The 18996-nt window shown below is 45.3% G+C and overlaps 1 protein-coding gene across 1 annotated transcript in view; it reads right to left on the bottom strand.

Annotated features, from left to right (window-relative positions):
• SH3RF2 (SH3 domain containing ring finger 2) overlaps window positions 1-13051 on the bottom strand; it is a 118355-nt gene extending 105304 nt beyond the window's left edge. The window contains exons 1-2 of the mRNA XM_079772530.1: window positions 12913-13051; window positions 11420-11903 (exon numbers count right to left, since the gene is read on the bottom strand). Of these exons, the coding sequence (XP_079628656.1) occupies window positions 11420-11797 (378 nt within the window). The 5' untranslated portion in view covers window positions 11798-11903; window positions 12913-13051. The remainder of the gene's footprint in view (window positions 1-11419; window positions 11904-12912) is intronic.
• Window positions 13052-18996: the final 5945 nt, after the last annotated feature.

The following is an 18996-nucleotide window of genomic DNA, read 5'->3' as shown; positions in this document are numbered from 1 at the left end:
AATGGGCCAGAGATATTTTGTCCTGACTCTGTTTATATTACAGGAAAAGCAGACAAGTTCTGGATCAGAGCTGGCCATGTCTCTCCAACTAGTGCCCCCTTGCACACTTGTTTCCCCCAGCAGCTCACCTCCCTTCCTCCTTCTTCCTTCTTGGTTTCTGTTGCCCGTCTAGATCTTACATGTGCCTTTTCTGCCTTCCCCCTGCCCTACCCTCCTCTTTTCTCTGACTCCATTTCTCCCCTCTCCAGTCTCCCTCTCTAGTCACCTAGACTCACTTGTACTAAATCCTTAAATTTCTGACCAAGTGGTATCTAGTTAAGACATAGCCTTATCATTAACATGGAGCTGGACTGGCTATGGAGTACATCATGCTCCAGAAGTTTATCAACATTAAATGGGTGGCATTGGAACCAATGAGAACTCACCGGTGACCACAGATGGTCCAGGGCTCCATGCGGCTCCAAGGGAACAATGGATATGTCTTAAGCCTGACTGACCTGGTTAAGAGCCCAGACTCTGGATGCAGGTAGACCTGGTTCAAATCTTGGCTCTGCCACTTCTTAGCAGTTTCTTCATCTGCCAAGTAGGATAATACCTCAGACCTCCAAGGGTTGTTGGCAGGATTCAAGGACACCTAGCTTATTTGACCCAGTGTCTGGCACATGGTGTGTGCCATGTGATGGTAGTAGTTATTAAGGTGTTGATTAATAACCCTGTCCATCTCTTCTCCTGCTTCTGCCTTTCCTGGTCCCTCCCTCCTTGTCCAAGCAACCAGGACAAACACATCAGGTGATGAAGTAAGATTCTTTAGGCCTTGGGATACAAAGTGGCATGGAGAAGTTAGGAAATCCAGGACATGTCTTAACCACAAAGTTTTATAATTATGAAAAAAAAAATTCCTAGTGTTTCAAAATTTCCGGAAACAAAAACAAAACAAAAAAGGTTTAATTGCTAATTCTTTTCCAATACAAAGGGAAGTAAAAGGAGGACATGGGAAATGTTCTTTTTGCTAAAATTCACGCTCCTGCATCCTAGATCCTTGTTATAATCTCTCAAGAGGAAGAAAACACTGCCATCTCCTTCCGTCCTTCAGTCACCCTATTCCTCCTTCCTTCAAACATGGAACCACTCCAAAGAGACAGTCAAAATCCAGAAGGTGATCTCTCCTGCTTCTCCAAACAGCTAGGAAGGGAATTTTTTCTTCTGTCCCTCCATCTCTCTGCCATGCCTGTTTGTTAAGCAGAAGTCCCCAACAAGCTTTATTGCAGCCTTGTCTTTCTCATACCCAGGTGGCTTGTTAATATCACAGCCGAACACCCTTCCTAAACACAGCTCTGCAGAGTTCTGTTCCTGCTCCATGCCACTGAATCGGCTGCATTGCCTTGGCAACCAATTAAAATACTTGTCTGTGTGTGTCGATATCGTCCTTAATTCTGCAAAACCAGGGCAACCTGCTCGGAGGGCTGCGGCATGCCAGTCCGCCGATGGTGTTTTGCATTCTGGTTTGACTTCTTTTTTTTTCACCTCCCAATTACCTCTGAATCCCCTGCGAGCACGTACATGCCTTTGCTAACACACCTGGCCTTAAGTCAAGAAACACCCTTGTCCACAGGACAGGGTTGGAAGGGATCCTGGGGACAAAATGGCCAGTCTGTCTCCCTTCCTCTGCCTCAGGAGAGACACCAGGAGCTCCTGAGCCATGAAGCTGCTGTAGCTAACTACAGTTTCTTACAATACAGGGGACGTGATGCATTCAATAATTAAACATTTACTGATTGCTGGCTGCTCAGGTACTATGCCAAGTACAGAGGAGAAACAACACCTCCTTAACCACATGGAGCTTATGCGTGCTGTGAAGGCCACGGCGTAGCACTGGGGACTCTGGGGACTCGAGGAGGAGCTATGGCCCCCGGCTTGGGATGTGGGACAGAGGGCTGACTTCCTGGAGGAGCGAAGGCTACATTGAGATCTGAGGATGAGTGGACGTCAGCCACGTGGGCCAGTGTCCCTGTTAGATGGATGGTTTCATTCTCATCTTCTCTAACGCAGGCAGTCTGGCTGACACTCTCAGCTGGGGTGGTTTGCTTCAGGCACCCATGGGGGTGTTTGCCTATTTCTTCCATCTCCAGGCTAAAGTTTTCCTATTAGTCTGCTTGGGAAGGCTAACAGCGAGTGATCTAAGTTCTCTCACCTCTTCTCCTGGCTCTCCATGTTGTGCCTGGGAGTGGAGGCTGAAAGGCACATTTCCCAAAACTAGCAGCATCAGGACCACAATGCCAGGACTCTCAGTTATTCTGAGGTTTCAGACCTCAGGGCCATGGGTTTCTGTGAGTGCCTGAATGATAGGACTCAGATCATCTGCATGTTTAAAAAGTGCAACCTCAATAACTACCCTAAACACAAATACAGGAACGTTTACATTTTGATCTGTAACACTATTGAGCACAGACTTCTTATGTGTAGAGAAAACAGTAGCATCCACCTCAGCGAGTTGTAGGAGTGAAGTGAGATTCTGTGGGTACAATGCTTGATTCAGTGCCGACCCACAGTAAGTCTTTGTATAAGATTTATCAAGAGCTTCATAATTACTAGTCTATGTGGCCATCTCCCAAGAGACCAGGAGCTCTTTGAGGACAGGGGCCATATATTACTTGCTTTTGTTCTTCCTTGGAACCCAGCACAGGGTCTTACACATGAAAGATATCCTGTACACGTTTGATGAAAGAATGAGATACCGGAAATGAAAATAAAGTTGCCCCATATTTATTGCCACTGAGCTTACAGTGTCATGGTCTGTGCTAAGAACTTCACAAGAATGCTCTTGATTTATGCTCCGAATGATGCTGTGGTCACTCTTACCCCCATGTCTACATGCAGTAAAGCAGCCGCCCAGTCTGTGTTTTGGGACTTTAAAAGCTTAGCCGACCTGGGTGAGTGCAGGCAGATAATTAACCTTCACTAGGAGCTTGCTTTGTCCAGACCCTGTCTTTACAGGTATTACCTCGTCGGATCCTCCCAGTAACTCTTTCCATTTTACAGCAACAATGGCCAGAGCTGCTCCCTAACTTGCCCAGAAGCACATGGACAGGACACACAAACGGAGAGCCTTTGTTCTGAATCGTAGTGTTATCTTGTTTATTGAGATTACCGGAAGTCTAAGGTCAGAAGCAGCAGAACATTGGAATACATGTTTTAAATATGACATTAAAACACGATTCCTCTTATCCAGAAGGAAGTTTTGTACCAGGGACAATGGTGGGGGTAGGGTTATTGTTACATGGGTACAGAGAGCCAGGACCGGATGGTGAAAAAGTTCTGGAGATGGAGAGTGATGAGAATTGCACAATAATGTACATGTACTTAATGCCACTGAACTGTACACATACAGAAGGCTAAAATGACAAATACACGCTGTGTGTTATATATAGACAGATATGATGTAGGTTTGGCAGCATGAGAAGTATAGGGGCCACATTCCTACCTGAAATGCTATGTTCCCTTCATATAGGAGGTCAGGTCAATTTAGCACCCAATTCAACAGCAAAATCTTTTAGAGACTCTTCCTTTCTGTCACTGGTATCCCTGTGACTAAGTGTCAATTAAGTCAAGATCAAGTGTTTCCTCTGAGATCAAAGGAGCACATGAAATCTGTGGTGTCTGATGCAGAAGTTTAGCCATATATGGAAAGCCATTTCCTATCTTCTAAGGGTTAGCAACTCATGAGCTAAGTGGTTTTGAACCTGCCTACTGTGTTTTCAGGAGAGTACTCTTTGTCACAAAAAAAGGTACATCGTTGGGTAACCCACATCTAGACTATTTCCGTCTCCACATGACTTTATGCCTAATATAACGTGCTGCGCACTCCTCACACAGCTCTATAATGGCCTGACTCAGGAAGTGATCATTCTGTATCAGGAGGAGTCATTCTGTGATGCCATGAAGTGTACAATGTATTTATTCACCCATTCCAAAAATATTTTAAGGCTCCTGATATGAGCCAAGCTGTAGGCTGGGTGGCTCTGAGCACAGTATTGAGAGATAAGACAACTTGCCTGTTCTCCTTGTGCTTGTAAAAAAAGACTGGAGAAATGAGAGAGCTCAGAGGTGAACTCAGCTACTATTTGAGTCCTAGAGTCTCAGCCCGTGAGCATCTCTGGAATGAGCTTTCGATGGTGTGAGCTTTCAAGACAGAGCCTAGCTCAGAGTAAGGGCTTAGGAGCAGTCTATTGAATGCCCTGGCTTCTGAGCCGGGGATCTGGAGTGGTGTGACCCTGGGGGCTGACACTGAATGAAGCTGCAGGAAGCTGCTCATGTAGAATGGGTTTGTCTTTGCTTTCCTGTGTTTTACCACTTGCTTTGGAATTGCTGGCTGGTGTTTCTGCAGGCGAGGGTTAGCAGGACACCTGACCATTTCGATGGAAAAGAACGACTGTCTGCCAGTGAAGTGGAGACTGCTCCTCACTTACCTAGCCATCCACTTGGAGCAGAAATACCTTGTTTGGCTGCATGGCATCCATCAGGCAAATACAGCCTATGGGCCATGTGATGACATGTGACCAATGAGCTGTGAAGAGACTATTACAGAGTAATTGGCATGTGCCTTCCTAGTGGTGGTTTTGAAGCAGGCGTCTAGTCCCCAGTCTCTTCTCTGTGTTTCCTTCTCCCTCTCTTCCAGCCATCATTCTGTTGGGCAGGTCCTTTCCTGCCTTTCCTGGCACCCACGTGTCCAGAATGGACCTGCCTCTTTGTCCTTTGACCATGTCCTTCCTGACCATTAAAACACCTATTTTTTCTAAGAAGCTTCTTTTCACTGGCCAAGCTTCATTCCCTCAAACTGTCTGACATTTTCATTCATCATCATTTCTATAGTCTAAGACTTCTTTGTCTTAATGAACCTTATTGAGTTGCAATTTACATACAAAAATGCACTCTTTTTAAGTGTACAGTTTGATGAATTTAGACAAACCTATGTACCATCATATAAAACATTTGCATTACCTCCCAAATCACTATGGTTTCTAGTTTTGCCATTTCTAAAATTTTATATAAATGGAATCAGATAATATGTACTCTTTAGTAAGACACTTCTTTTTTCATCTTACTGCTTCTAAAATTGGATGTATCTTACAGTGAATATCTAACATGATAATGTTTCTTTTTTCCCTTAAGAGCTATAACTAAATAATATATCTTACAACGGATAATATCTTTAAGTCAAATATATATAGTATGCATGTGTGTGCACACATACATGGATGTATACTGACTGGTTGTTTTTACCATTAGACATAAGCACTGGAAGGTGAGAATCTTGACCTTGCTGTGTAGATTCCCACATTGCCTATGGCCAGAAACTACTTATGGGAGCTAAATAGATACTGCAGAAGGTGGTGATAAGGAGTTTCAAACAGTTTTCCAAAAATATCTTCTAATGGCAGGAACTTACCGAAACCTCCTCTTGGAATGAGTCAATATCTGTAACTACAATAGGGGTTCTCTTTGGGGCTCAGCTATCTCTGCATTAGTATGAGACAACTTTTCCCAAAGTTTGTTCCATGGACAATTAGTATTACTCAAGATGCTAATAAAAAAGGGAGGACGAGGGTGCCACTGCCACAGAAATTTGGGAACATTTCTTATTATAATTTACCACTTAGACACTCACAAGTCATGCTAAAAGTTCTGAAAAGTCCTGCAGCAAAAAGTAATAATGATATTTAAGTCTATTTTATTCTTGACCCTGGAGCTCTATGGAACATCCATTAGTAGCGTACAGTATACACTTGTGAAAGACTGGTCTACTATGTAAGCATGAATTAAAATGAGAGAGAAAGGGAGAAGATGAAGACACTGAAGAGAGCTGTATTTGAGCTGGTCCCAGCTAAGCCCAAAACTATGCAGTGGCATCTGGAAGGGGTGGATGAGGATGCTCTTCTCCAGTCAAGGGCGAAACAAGCACTTTCCCTCATTCCATAATCTCTTTAGAGTATGAAGGGACATGTGGCATGCAACCTTTTATAAGAGGAAGTGCAAACAACACGAAAAACATGCGTTGCCTAATGCCGTAGGGTGCACATGGTGGATAATTGAGGTTGAGTAAGGAGAACCTCCTGCCCTACTCATCTGGCTAGGCCATCCCCTGGGGAATGAGCTGTTGTGTTCGTCCACCATTTGGCCGGACACCTTTAACTGATGGGATAGCTGGAGCAGGTAACAGAATGGCTTGCTAACACAGAAAGGAGCCCACATACAGGGATGACCCTGACCATGTAAATGATGGCAAAGTCCTTCTCAGAAATAGCATTGGTCCAATACCCACAGAGGCGAAAGGAAATCGGTGGGCTAGGTGAAAATCAGGCAGAGATGAAAGGAAATGTACATGAGCTCCCTTTTAAAAATGATTTTAAATATGCAGTAAAATTGACTTTTTCCCTCTGGTATATATTTCTATGAATTTTAACACATAGGTAGATTCATTTAGATGCCACCACAAATAAGAATAGTTTCATCACCCCACAAATCTCCCTGCTGCTGTCCCTTTAGAGTCACATCCTCTCCTAACCCATAACCCCGGGCAACCACTGAAAACCACAATTTCCCATCACTACAGTTTTGTCTTTTTGAGAACTCCCTTTACTTTTGCTATTCCCTTTCCTTAAAATTTTAATGGCGATATCTGCATGCTTATATGTGGGTGCAAAGAACTCCAGATCCAATGCCAGCAGACTTTCTCCTCTATTGTTATTGTTATTTGCTGTTGCTAACATTTATTAGCATCTATTATGTACCAGGCACGTGTACTAAGCTTTTTACACACATTATCTTGTTGTAATCTTATAATAGCCTTCTGATATATGTACGCTATTGTTATTTCCAGTATACAAAAATGGAAACTGAAGGTTGAAGAGGGTAAGTGACTTGCCTAAGCCCTCACAGCTAACAAATAATTGAATCCCAGCACAGACCCAGCTCCATTTGACCACAATCCTTAAACACTACAGTAAGGAATTAAAGGGAGGGAGTTTTAATTAGCAAGGAGGTATGTCAAGAGATTTTGGGGGCAGAGCCAATATGGGGCCATGTGGTCTTTCAAAAGGTTTGCAAATGTGTGTGAAGCTGGAGAGCCATCTGTATCTCCTGAATTCTCAACCCCAGTTCCTGCCTTTGTCTCCCTCCATCTGCCCCATGTGGTCCTCGCTGACCCAGGTGGCACCTGCCTGCTGTTTTTAGGGGCTTGGGATGGTTTCAGTCCCTTTGCAAATGTAGCAAAAACCACTGTCTGTGTCACAGCTTTGTTGCAGGACACAACAGCTGAGACTCAGAAATGGGGGCTGGTTTCCTTCTGGTTTCTACCAGCCCTGATTCCCCCATGTACTCTCTGACCTCATTTCCCCCCTTGGTTGCTTGCAACACCAGCTGAAAAAGTTTCTGGGAGACAGTGACCTGGTCTGTGTGCTGGAGGTGGCAGGTGTGTTCTTGCTGAGATAGGGCGAGTGAGATAGGAATGTGTGTGGTTGGCATGCTGCTTGACAAAGAAGGGAGAAAGTCCGGCCCTGCCAGACCCAGGGCGGCAACCTTTGTGTTGTGGGTAGTGGGAAGCAGGGGAAAGGAAAGATGGAAGTTAATGAAGAATGGGTGATGCTGGGAAGGGGACCAGGGTCTTGCCCTGCATATGGTGCTCCTTTGAGCTTGCTGTTTGCAGAAGTGATGTTAGTTGGCAAGTTTCCTCCTAGAATCAACTCCTAGCTCCTAAAGGGTCTGGGAAGCGAGCTGCCAAGTCAGCACATGCGGGAAGAATCACACACTTGATTCATGGCCATGGGTCATTTGGAGACAAAACAAGCCAGAAGTCAGGGTACCAAGAACCATCTCTGGAAGACACCTAGTTAACGCTTAGGGGGTGAAAGAGGGCGTGTAATTTAGAGTGGAAAGTGTTGAGTCACTTCAATAACAACAGCAGGTAACACTTATTGAGCACTTAATCTGAGCCAGTCACTGTGCTAAGAGCTAAGTGACATGAATCATCTCATTTATTTCTCACAACAACACTCTGAAGCAGGTATTACTATTACCTCCAATTTACGGATGGAGAATTGGAGGCCCTGCGGTTTATGTGACTCACTGGAATTATACTATTGAGGAGAAGAAGCAAGATTTGAATACTGATATTTTCAAACCTAAGCTTGCAAACACTTAGCTTCATCGCCTTATTGCCCATCTTTAGTTCAGAAATACTACTGAAGGGTATCAGAGTGAGGAGGAAGAGAGATCAGCTACTCAGGAGCCCACAATCTTCTCAAAGGCTTGCAAAGGACCTTTGGCTTGATGGCAGTCTGGGAAGGAATAAGAACCAGTGGGATTTCCAGTCACGGGCCTCCCAGGAGTCTGTTGATCTTACCTGCTGGTCTGAAATAATTGCATGCTGTAGAAACCTACAGCTATTTCTCAAGTTTCCTTTTTACACAATAGGCTTGGGAGGGTTTTAGACAGGTAGGCACAATGGGCCATTTTTTCTGTCTTGGGCTGGCACCCTGAAGTGTGACTGTTGGTTCCACCCTAGCATGCTGGCTGGCACAGGAGCACCAAACAAAACGTTCTTGATGCGCTTATTCATTAGAGGAGCCCATGTTCACTAGAGTGAGCAGGGAAGACTTAGAAAGCTCACAGACAGGAAGTGAAACTTGCTCCTTCAGAGTGCCGGGCTTGCATGAGGCCCTCTGAATGAGGTGTTTTACAAAGTGGTACCCTGTGACAACAGGTCATTTATGTCCCCGCAGAGGAGTACTTTATACTTAGTATCGTCCTGGCCTGGACTCATCATAGACTCAACTTCAATAACAACACTTATGCTCCCCAGCAAGGGCTGTCACTTCTGTGTTTTGTAGAATGCCTCATGCACAGCTGGGCACAATAAACAGTCAATAATAATGTTTTCCATGATAACGATCTTCCAAATGCCTTTCATCTAAGGATCTCAAAGTGCTTGGTAAACACTAATTAGTTAGGTCTGGGGATAGCTCTCTGTTTTTCCAATGCATTTTCCTATCTTACAGAAATTTAAATTGAGACCCAGCAAACTTAAGTGGCTTGCCCAAAGTCATACGGCGAGTTTAAATTAATGATAAAAACGATTTCATGCAATGCATATGCATTCCATAGCGAATGTTTTCTAAGGTGACCTGAGTATGTGGAAGCAGGTGGGTAGCGAGTATTATTAATTGTTGAGACTAGATCGGGTACACTGAGGCCAGAGGGTGAGTCTCCTTGGTGAGGATGCCAGCCCACTCTGCTGACTCTCAGAACAGAGTGGGGCAGCCCCGACCATCCTCAATTCTCTGAGCTGAGGGAGGCATGGCTGCTCTCACACTTACAGGAAAGAAAGCTATATTTTGGGAGACTGGTTTGCAGAATGACAGCCATCGTTACATCCAGGAATGAGTCTGTTCATGTCCCCATTGAGAGAGGCTACAGGGATGAGGTGTGGCAAAGGTAGGAAAGGCAGGCTCAATAAAATGAAGGAAAGGGGTGGGTGGGGTGGCTGCCAGCTCTGCTCTCTTGCATCCTTAGGAAACCAGGTCCTCGCAGAAAGGGCTTGGTTCCTTGTTTCAGTCTCAGGGACAGGACTTGGTCTGGTGAGACTCGGGGGAGGGGCCGTCCCTGGCACCTTGCTCTGATGTTACAAGTCCCCGTGAAAGAGTTCCAGGGACATGCAGTATCTTAGAGGCTGTCTCTTACGTAGGACCAGCCCTGATCCCCACAACTCCCTCTGCCAGGAGGGGCCTGGAATCCTCTAGGGCGCAACAACTTGGCAGCTGTGGATCCATTCGTTGCTACCTTTTCTTAGCAATAGAACCACATGGAAAAAGACAAAAACATGAGCAAACACATTCAGCGGCGATAAGGGCCTGGCCTCCTCCCAGTCTCTAACACGTTCTTAGTGAGTAATGACGCTCTGCCAAGAGGCAAGTCCGACTCTGCAGCGTGGGGGAGGGGAGAGCTTGCTGGGTCTTGGGAATTCAAAGGGAGATTTGCGGCTGGAGATAGAGCCCGTTCTCTACGAGATTCTCTATAAACCACCCCCACCCTGCCTTTCCCAAGCCTGTGGATTCTGACTGATGGCTAGGCCTAGTAGGGAGCCTCAAAGAAGGGTGCCAGGCCCTCTTCTGGAATGTGTTTCACACACACAGGCACAATGGCGATGAAAAGTCTGCAGTGATGAATTCATGCCAGTGCCCACTTCTTCCCGCTCACACTTCTGAACGTTCCCACACTCTCCTACTGCCCAGGGGCTTGAAGATGCCGTGAAGCAGAGGAGGGGTGAGCTGTTACAAGAAATATTTTAGAAAACTGAATGCACATCTCATGCCTGCTCTCAGCTGGGAAGGAATCTGGAAGACACTCCCTCCCACGGCTACTCTTCCCCGCGGGGAGTCCTGGGACTCTGTGGCCAGTATTAAAGCTCGCTTTAGGTAAGACATCACAGCATGCAGCTTTGACTTTCTAAGTATGCCAGCGACTCAGGCCACCGCTTGCCAAGTCCACTCTGGCACACCGACTCCTGGGGTGACAGTGCAAATTATCCTGCTGGACTGGCAAGGACCACATGCTTCTCGAGAGAGGTGCCCTAGCACAGCTTCTCCCAACAAGGCTCCCAGCCAGGTCGGACAAAGTCCCCGGGATGTGCTTGCCCGGCTCGACAGAGCGATCGCACTGTCCAAACCCCAAAAGCATCATTGGGCCATATCCTACATGGCTCTACTGGCTCCGTTTGCTTTTATACTGCAGCCACTGACGTGCATGTTATGTGTTTTGTTCATTTTGTAAAGTAAGACACTTCTGTTGTACTCCCCAGCCTTCCTGTCAATCAGCCCACCCACACGGACGCTCCCTCCTGCACCACCTCCGGGCCGCAAGAGTCTTAATAGCTTTGAATGGATTGTGAATGAACGCTGTCATAACAGCACTTTATGACTGGGTGGGGGTTGAGGCAGGAAGATGGATTTGGGTAGCATTCAAACAGAAGCTGACATTTGGAAATTTCTCAGAGATCCCCAAAGCAACAAGCGGTTGGATTTGTTTTCCCTCTCTTTCCCGTCCTTCGTGCATTTTCCATGCACTGGGTTGGCCTCAGGGCAGAAGTGAAAGACCAAAAATATAATCAAGAAGGCTTTCCTTATCCTACGACCGTCTGCACAAGGAACCGGGAAGCTATCATAATTCTAAGAATCACAGGAAGGATTAGATAGGTCAGGATCCCACCGAATTTCAGTCGAAGGATCACTGCCCACAGAAACTTCTCCCTCAGGAATCCTGGCGGCACCTCTTTGAAAAGTAACTGAAAGCGATAAACCCTCACTGCTGGCACATGCAAATCCAACCTCCAGGTGGACAGGATATGAACAAAGGAGATCTTTCTTACCCCATCCATGTGGATTCTGATATTGGGCACGAGTCGGAACGGGCTGGCCTGCAGACCTCTGGGGTGAGTCCTGCTCTTCCTGCCGTCCTGCAAGGCCAGCACGCCGGGCCTGCGGAAGGAGCCCCCTCTCCCAGGGCTCGGCCCTGAGCGCACGCCGTCCAGAAGGCGCACGAGCAGCAGGTTGGCCGGCAGCGCCTCGATGCTGCCAAACACCAGGGTTCGGCATTCGGGGCACCGCAGCCCCTTGTGGGCCTTGGAGATCCTCTGGAGACATGGTTTGCAGAAGGTGTGCTGGCAAGGGAGGACTTTGGCTGTGACATCGAGCTTTTCCAAGCACACGGGGCACTCCAGGAGATCAAGTAACGTCAAATCATCCATCTTATTTTAAAACTCTAGATCTGATCCGGAGGGGCAGAGTCCACATGGTAGGGTCAGCCAAGCCAAGGGAGCAGAGACGAGCTCTCCAGAGCGTCCCAACTCCTGCCTGTTTGAGGGAGAGAGGAAGAGAGGAGAAATGTGAGCGCTCGGAGAGAGATCCCACCTACATGGAGGCAGTGTCTCACCAGGCAGTTAGCGAGCACTTTGTGCCAGCACCCAAGTTTCAGTGACTCATTCTGATTCAGTGCTGGCAGGTACAAGACCGGCTCCTGCTGCTGGAGGATCCGAGGGAGCATTCAGCTCAGCGACAACTTCTTACTCATCGCCTCCCATGTGCAAGGCGAGAGCACGGAGACAGCACTGGCCTACGAAGAGGCCTCCCCACGCCCTCTCCCAGCCAGGCTTGAAGAGGGGTCCTTTCCCCCTCCAGACGGGCAGTCTCAACTGTCATTCAGAGCGCCCTCAGAATGCAGTTTGTGTGGAGCTGCTACTACCTACCCGTCCTCCCTCCCCTAGGTTTAAGTTTATCATCTGCAGCACATGCAGGTAAGTTAAGGTTACGTGCATACGTTTATCTGAAGCTCATGCAGATGTAGAAATATTTCCTTCACAGTGCATCTTCCCCCTTCGCTTTGTTCTAGCAAGGTACAAGAAAAGCTACTAGCAACCAGTTTTCAAAGACAGAGACCATAGCCTCAGAGACGGTATTCCTCCCACAAGATCACATCAAGCAGCCTGTTTAGTTACTTTGACAGTTGTTCTCAGTTTCAACTGAGGCAGATAGCAATTCTGGATTGCGCAAATACCAAGACGGAGCAGAGTATACAGGGTGTGTGTGTGTGTTTGTGTGTGTGTGTGTGTGTGTGTGTGTGTGTGTGTGTAGTCTTCCTGTTCCAGAAAGTTTCCTTTAGAAAAGCCTCCTGGGAATAGGTCAGCTGTCCCTCACCGTTGCCAGGCTGGGTGAAGGCAGCAGCCGGGAGGTTGTGCAGAAGGGCGGGTGGCCGCTCTAGGAAGCAGAGCAGACCTGACACACCAGGATGAGAGATGGCGCCTTGCCTTCCTGAGACAACTCTCCAAAGATGTCAGCGCTGGGGAGGTGTGCGGCAGCCACTAACCTTGAGCTTGTAACCCCCGCTGAGTTCAGCTCAGCTTGATCCTGATCCTCGGTCTGGGTCTGCTCCGTCAGGCTCCCTCCAACTCGCTTTCCCCCAGAGCCAGGAGCCACGCCGCCGCTGTGGCTGCTTTGAAAACTTCAACAACTCCGAGTCTTACTCATATCAAGGGATCGCCTTTCCCAGCCCAGTTAACCCTCTCACCGCTGGGCGGCCAGCGGCGGGTTTTCTTTGAGATTACTCTCTGCTGCGGGTCCTTCCTTTATGTGACTGAGTCAGTTTCTGGGAAAAGATTCTAAGGGGCAGAGTCTAGGTCAGCCCCGAAGGCCGAGTATTCACTGTTTATGTTTTCACCTTTCTCAGTTTCTCTCCTATCCAAGAAGTGGAAACACGTTCAGTTATAAACTCGAGAGGGTGATTGTGCTTATTTTAAACCTTTATAAGAAGTTCTTGAAAAGGTCAAACATGTGAATGGTAGCTTTGATAACCAAGATAAGCCGGCCACCTAAAAAGTACTGCTCCTTAATAATCATAGCCAGTTCTTGAACTTAGAGATTTGAGAGGGACTTCTGTGATCTTTTTGTTCAATCTCTTTAAATTAAAAAAAAAATAGTGTTGTGGTAGTACATACACATCCTTCAAAAAATCAAAGCACAATAGGGTTTAAAAAAAGAAAAAGCAATGGTCCTAGCTCTCCCCCAACCCCCTAGAGACTTTTCATAGCCCCAAAGAATGCTTATACTTTTATTTTTTGATTTATCAATGACATTATTTCATGTAAAATTACAAAATTATTTAATAAAGTAAATAATAATAATAATATTACTCAAAACTAGAGTAGTCCTTACCTGTGTCAAGCACTGTTCTAAATATTTCACTTCTATCAACTCATTTCATCCTTTTAACAATTCAATGATACACTACTCTCTTCTTTACCCTGTTTTACAAAGGACAAAACGAAGACACAGATTAAATAGCTCATCCCAGGAGTCACAGCTAGCAGGAGGCAGGTGGTCTGCGCTCTTAACTACGATGTCATATGGTGATATAGCTTTAAGGGGAGGAGAGATAGTTGAAGGGGGCTAACCCTCCTCTGGTATGTCAGGAAGTCAAAAGATAATCACCCAAATTGACCAATCAATGCCTTTTGCAGATGAAGCAGCTATGCTCAGAGAGATCAAGAGATTCCTTGAAGTTGCCCAGTGAGTTAAGGGCAGAACCTGGAGTAAGGACTGGGTGTTACTTTTTCCTGGGTCTTCTCTCTCAACATAGGACGGCCTATCTTTATGATGCAGAAAGCACTTAGATACAACTCCTTGTGCAAATCTTAAGAGGGGAACAAGAGGCCTGAGAACAGATTGTGGTGGTTCCCATTTTCAAAGTTCTTCCAAATCAGTTCTGAAAAAGGAAACATAAATGAAGCTCAAGATAGGGGAGAGCTTCAGGTTGGAGCAAATTAGAGGCCTAATTTGGATACATGTCAATTTTAGAGACCATTTTTAACTCCTTTAAAAAAAAAAAATCTCCTTTTATAGAGGGCTTTTTTGCGCTTCAACATTATCTCATCCCTCCACTTTTATAGATTCACCAGGAAGCCTCTGGCAGGCTGAGGTCCTTTGCTGTCCTGTCCCTTCCTAGTTTCCCACGGGGCAAAGCTGAGCTCTTTTCTCTGGGAGCTGTCCCCACACCCTCTGACAGGTCTGCTCTGGTGCCTGAACTGCTGTGGGCACGGGCGGGCAACATTCTCCCTCCTTTCCTCTCTTGTTCTTAAACACACTTCCTTAGACACCCAGATCTGCACCTACATGCACATGCACACGTATGCTTGCACAGGGACAAGCACAGGCATCACCCTAACAGTAACTTTTGTGCCGCACTTGCTGTATGCCATGGACCAGTGCCAAGACTTTAAACAGATTATCTCTGCATCCTCCCAACCGCCCCATAAGATAGGTCCTGTGACTTTCCTAGGGTTACAGAGCTTGTGATCTGAACCCAGTTGGGTCCAATCCCAGGACCTGTGCTGTTTTCCGTTTTTGCTTCCCATGTTATAAAGTCATGAACATGCCCTAAGTATATCCATATACCTTTGCTGTGTAAATGCACACACTTTTATACCTATGTCCATAGCGTGCACACCAGCCGATCACAGGGCCAGCCCCAAACAAAGGGATGACGTCAAAGGAACTTGGGCTCCTTTGACGGTCACTCTCTGGAACCTGCCCAGTCTCCTGGCCCCTCCATGCTCTCCATGGTGAGTGGTCTGAAAAAGCTTCCAACCCTCCCATCCCTGAGAAAACAGAAACAATGCATTCTGTCCCAGGAAGGCAGGATGGATCGAGGGGGCTGCTCTGTGCTAGCCTATTTGGTAACTGAAGGAAGATTCGGAATTGTGGATGCAGCATCTTAGGCGCCACTGGAGGCCGGAGACAGTTCACACAGAACAGGAGCGGTCTCCCAGCGCTTCTCAGATCACACCTTGTGGGTGGTCCCCAACACCACCCACATGCGAGGTTCGTCTTGGTGGAAATTTGAGAAATTTTCTTTTGAAGCTTCTGAAGAAGGGGGCGTGTTTTAAATGGGGATTTTATCCTGGCTTATCCAAATGCTACCTTGGCGTCAAATCAGATGAACAGTAGTTCTCAGAAACAAACAGAAAGGTGACTTGCGCATGCCTTCCCAGACTCCAGCTCGGCCCGCCACCCCGCTGCTCCCACCCCATCAACACTCCTGTTTATATTTGCCCTGTTACATGGTGATTACACACTGTACTTAAAAAAAAAATACCTGTGTGACTTTTATGAGCTTCTGCTGCTTGTATTTACAAATGTATCTTGATATATGTTAAAAAAAAATTGCAAAGCTGATCCGATTGTTCCCCTGTTCAAAACCCTTCTGTGGGTTCCCATTGACCATAGGATAACATCTAGATCCTTCTTCTCACCTAACAGGCCCACCTCTCCTGCCTTCACTTACCACACATCTCCCTGCTACTCACCCACTCACTCCAGTTCCACTGGCTTGCTGTCTTTACTCAGGGCTGTTTGTGCTTCTCTGCCACAGCGTATTTGTGCATGTTTTTCTTTCTGTGTTCAACCTACTTTCTAGCTACACTCTTTCTCCTCCTCTCTTCTGGGCACCCCCCTCACCACGCCTTTGTTTTCTTCATCCCCTCCCCTGCAAATTTTAGCTTAAATGCCACTTCCTCAAGTGAAGACTTTCTTTTTTTAAAATATATTTTTAGTGATTTTAGAGAGGAAGGGAGAGGGAGAGAGAGAGATAGAAACATCGATGATGAGAGAGAATCATTGATCGGCTGCCTCCTGCATGCCCCACACTGGGAATCGAGCTCACAACCCGGGCATGTGCCCTGACCCGGAATTGAACTGTGACCTCCTGGTTCATAGGTCGACGCTCAACCGTGGACTCACACTGGTTGGACAGGGAAGCCTTTCTTGATTCTGATGACTAGTTTATAATCCTACCCTTCTCCTTCATAACAGGTGTCACAATTATAATTCAGTAATTAGGTTATAATAATTTATTTAATGCCTGGTTTCCCCCAAACAGACTGTAAGCTCCGAGAGCAAGCCTCTTATGTGTCTTGTCACTGCTCTGTTCCTCATAGTTACCACAGTGACTTGCAGGCAGTAATGCTTACTTAATCAATGATTTTGAATCGGTTTATAAATGAATAAGTTGTGTTCTTACAAAATTGTATCTGGGCAGATGTACATCAGTAAATGGAACTCTAGTTTAACTTGCTGCAATTTGAAGGCAAAAAGTAAATGCACACTTAATTAAAATAGTAAAATGCCATTGAATTATAGTTAAATGCTACTGCCTGCTTAGACCTGAACTTGAGGTCTGAACAATTTGTTACAAAGGTATGGTTAGCAAATGTTAGAGGAGCATTAAGGGTTAGCCCTAAGCTAGGGCTTTCTCCATGATGTAATCAGAGGAGTGGAGGAGAAATGAGGAACTTCCTCATTGTGCAACTCCGTGTTCTTCATTTTGTGTTGGGGTACCCCTGGATTTGGGAAACTGTTCGCAAAGGAACTGGGATGTCTGCGAAGAATCAAAAGGAGGGAAGAACCAACCCATTTTCTGCTCTAGAAACGGTGGAGAGGTTTTGGTGAGAGGTTCTTAATTGCATTTCTTCCTCTTGATTTTCAATAAAGACAGTAGTCTAGTAAATACAGTTGTATTCCCACCTCTACAGAAGATAAGAAGGAAGTTCTAAAGTGAATATGAGAGGGGAAAGTAGAAAAGTAAGAATGCATCTTATCATTCTATTAATATTAAAAAATAATTCAGCTGGTCAAACCCAAGTAAAGTTTGTAGTCTGGTTATTGTGCCATTGTCAATTTTCTACTTATAATGTATTATAGTTATCCTAGAGGCCCAGTGCACAACATTTGTGCACTGGGGATGGGGGTTCCTCACCTCGGCCTGCGCCCTTGCCCTTTCGCAGTCTGGGAGCGCTCAGGGGATGTCCGAAAGCCAGCAGTAGTACATCCTTAGTGCTGCCGCTGAGGCAAGAGAGGCTCCCGCCACTGCTGCCAGCATCAGCCTGTCTTCTGGCTGAGAGGTGCGCCAGCTGTGGGAGTGCACTGACCACCAGGGAGCAGCTCCTGTGTTGCGTATCTGCCCTCTGGTGGCCAGTGTGCATCATAGCAACTGGTTGTTCCACCATTTGGTCTATTTGCACATTAGCCTTTTATTATATAGGATAATGCATTATAAATGTTATCATTGAGGAAAGATTGGGGATAGGTGAAAGGGATGTCTTTGTAGCATTTTTGTAACTTCTTGTGAGTCTGTATTTATTTTGAAATGATAAGTAAAAAGAAAAAGAAACCAGTAAAATATATGTACAGCCAAAGCCTTATATATCCCTACCCTGAAACACCACTCCTAGAAATTTATACTAATTAATAGATATACAACCAAGTATGTTCCTCATATGATTACTTACAATAGTGAAAAGTGTAAAAAAATCCTTAATGTCCAACAATAGGGGTGTGGGTAAATAAATGGTGAGATATATGCAGGGTGGGACAAAAGTAGGTTTACAGTTGTTCATATGGAAAATAATACAATAATTAATAAATAATAACATACGAATAAACTGTTTTGTGTACTTACAACTGTAAACCCACTTTCCCCACCCTGTGTGCGTTTTAAATACACCATTAAAAATTATAGTGGAGATGTATATTTAATAACATGAGGGACATTCACAATTAAGTGAATATAGAAACTTACAAGCCATATGAGCCCAGGTTATTTAGGAATGATACATAGATATGTAATATTGAGACTAGAAAAATGCATGCCAAAATTTTAGCAACAGTTATTTCTGACCCCTAGACTTATTAGTTGATTTTAATTTTTTTCATTTTGCTCATGTGTATTTGGAATTTTTCTACAATGAAGATCTTATTGGTGTAAGAAAATTTCAGAGACAAAAATAGCTTATTATAGGTTGAATAAAACATTTACAAAGGGGGAGTTATATCCTGTAACACTAATAGCCTATGCATTACAATTGAAAATACATCTATTAAGAAGAAAACTAAGTTGCAAAGCTCTGAAACTGCTATAAGTAGATGTTAATCCGTAAAAGATACTGTGCCTTCCAAAAGAAAAGGGCTGTGATCAGTCACTTTTCTCCTAACCGGTTTTCCTCCTCTTTCTTTACCGTGTCCTTTCTGATGAAATCAGTAAATGTTTTGATTCAAAACCAGGAGCAGGATACAACCTTAATTCTTCTTAAACTCGGGGCAAGTCTGTGCAAAAGCTGAAAATTTGCCTAGGCTATTTGGTAACCACAATCTTGTACTTTTGATCACAGGTGGAGAAGTTGCAAAACTCAGTAATTCCTTAAATACCCTGATTAGTCCCAGGAGTCTCTCTTCATAGGTAGGTCTTCTAGGATAACATGAAATACATGAGAAATGAATGTCTTCCTCTTTTTTTTTTTTTTTTTTTTGGTTAGGAATTAGAATTATTTTCCTAAAACTAACTGTAAATGAACTTGTCAATCAATTGAACATTTTGGGGGCTCTGTAATGGTGCTAATTA

Source organism: Cnephaeus nilssonii, assembly GCF_951640355.1.
Source record: "Cnephaeus nilssonii genome assembly, chromosome: 5".
Classification (NCBI taxonomy): domain Eukaryota; kingdom Metazoa; phylum Chordata; class Mammalia; order Chiroptera; family Vespertilionidae; genus Cnephaeus; species Cnephaeus nilssonii.
This window is presented reverse-complemented; position numbering and strand designations above follow the sequence as displayed.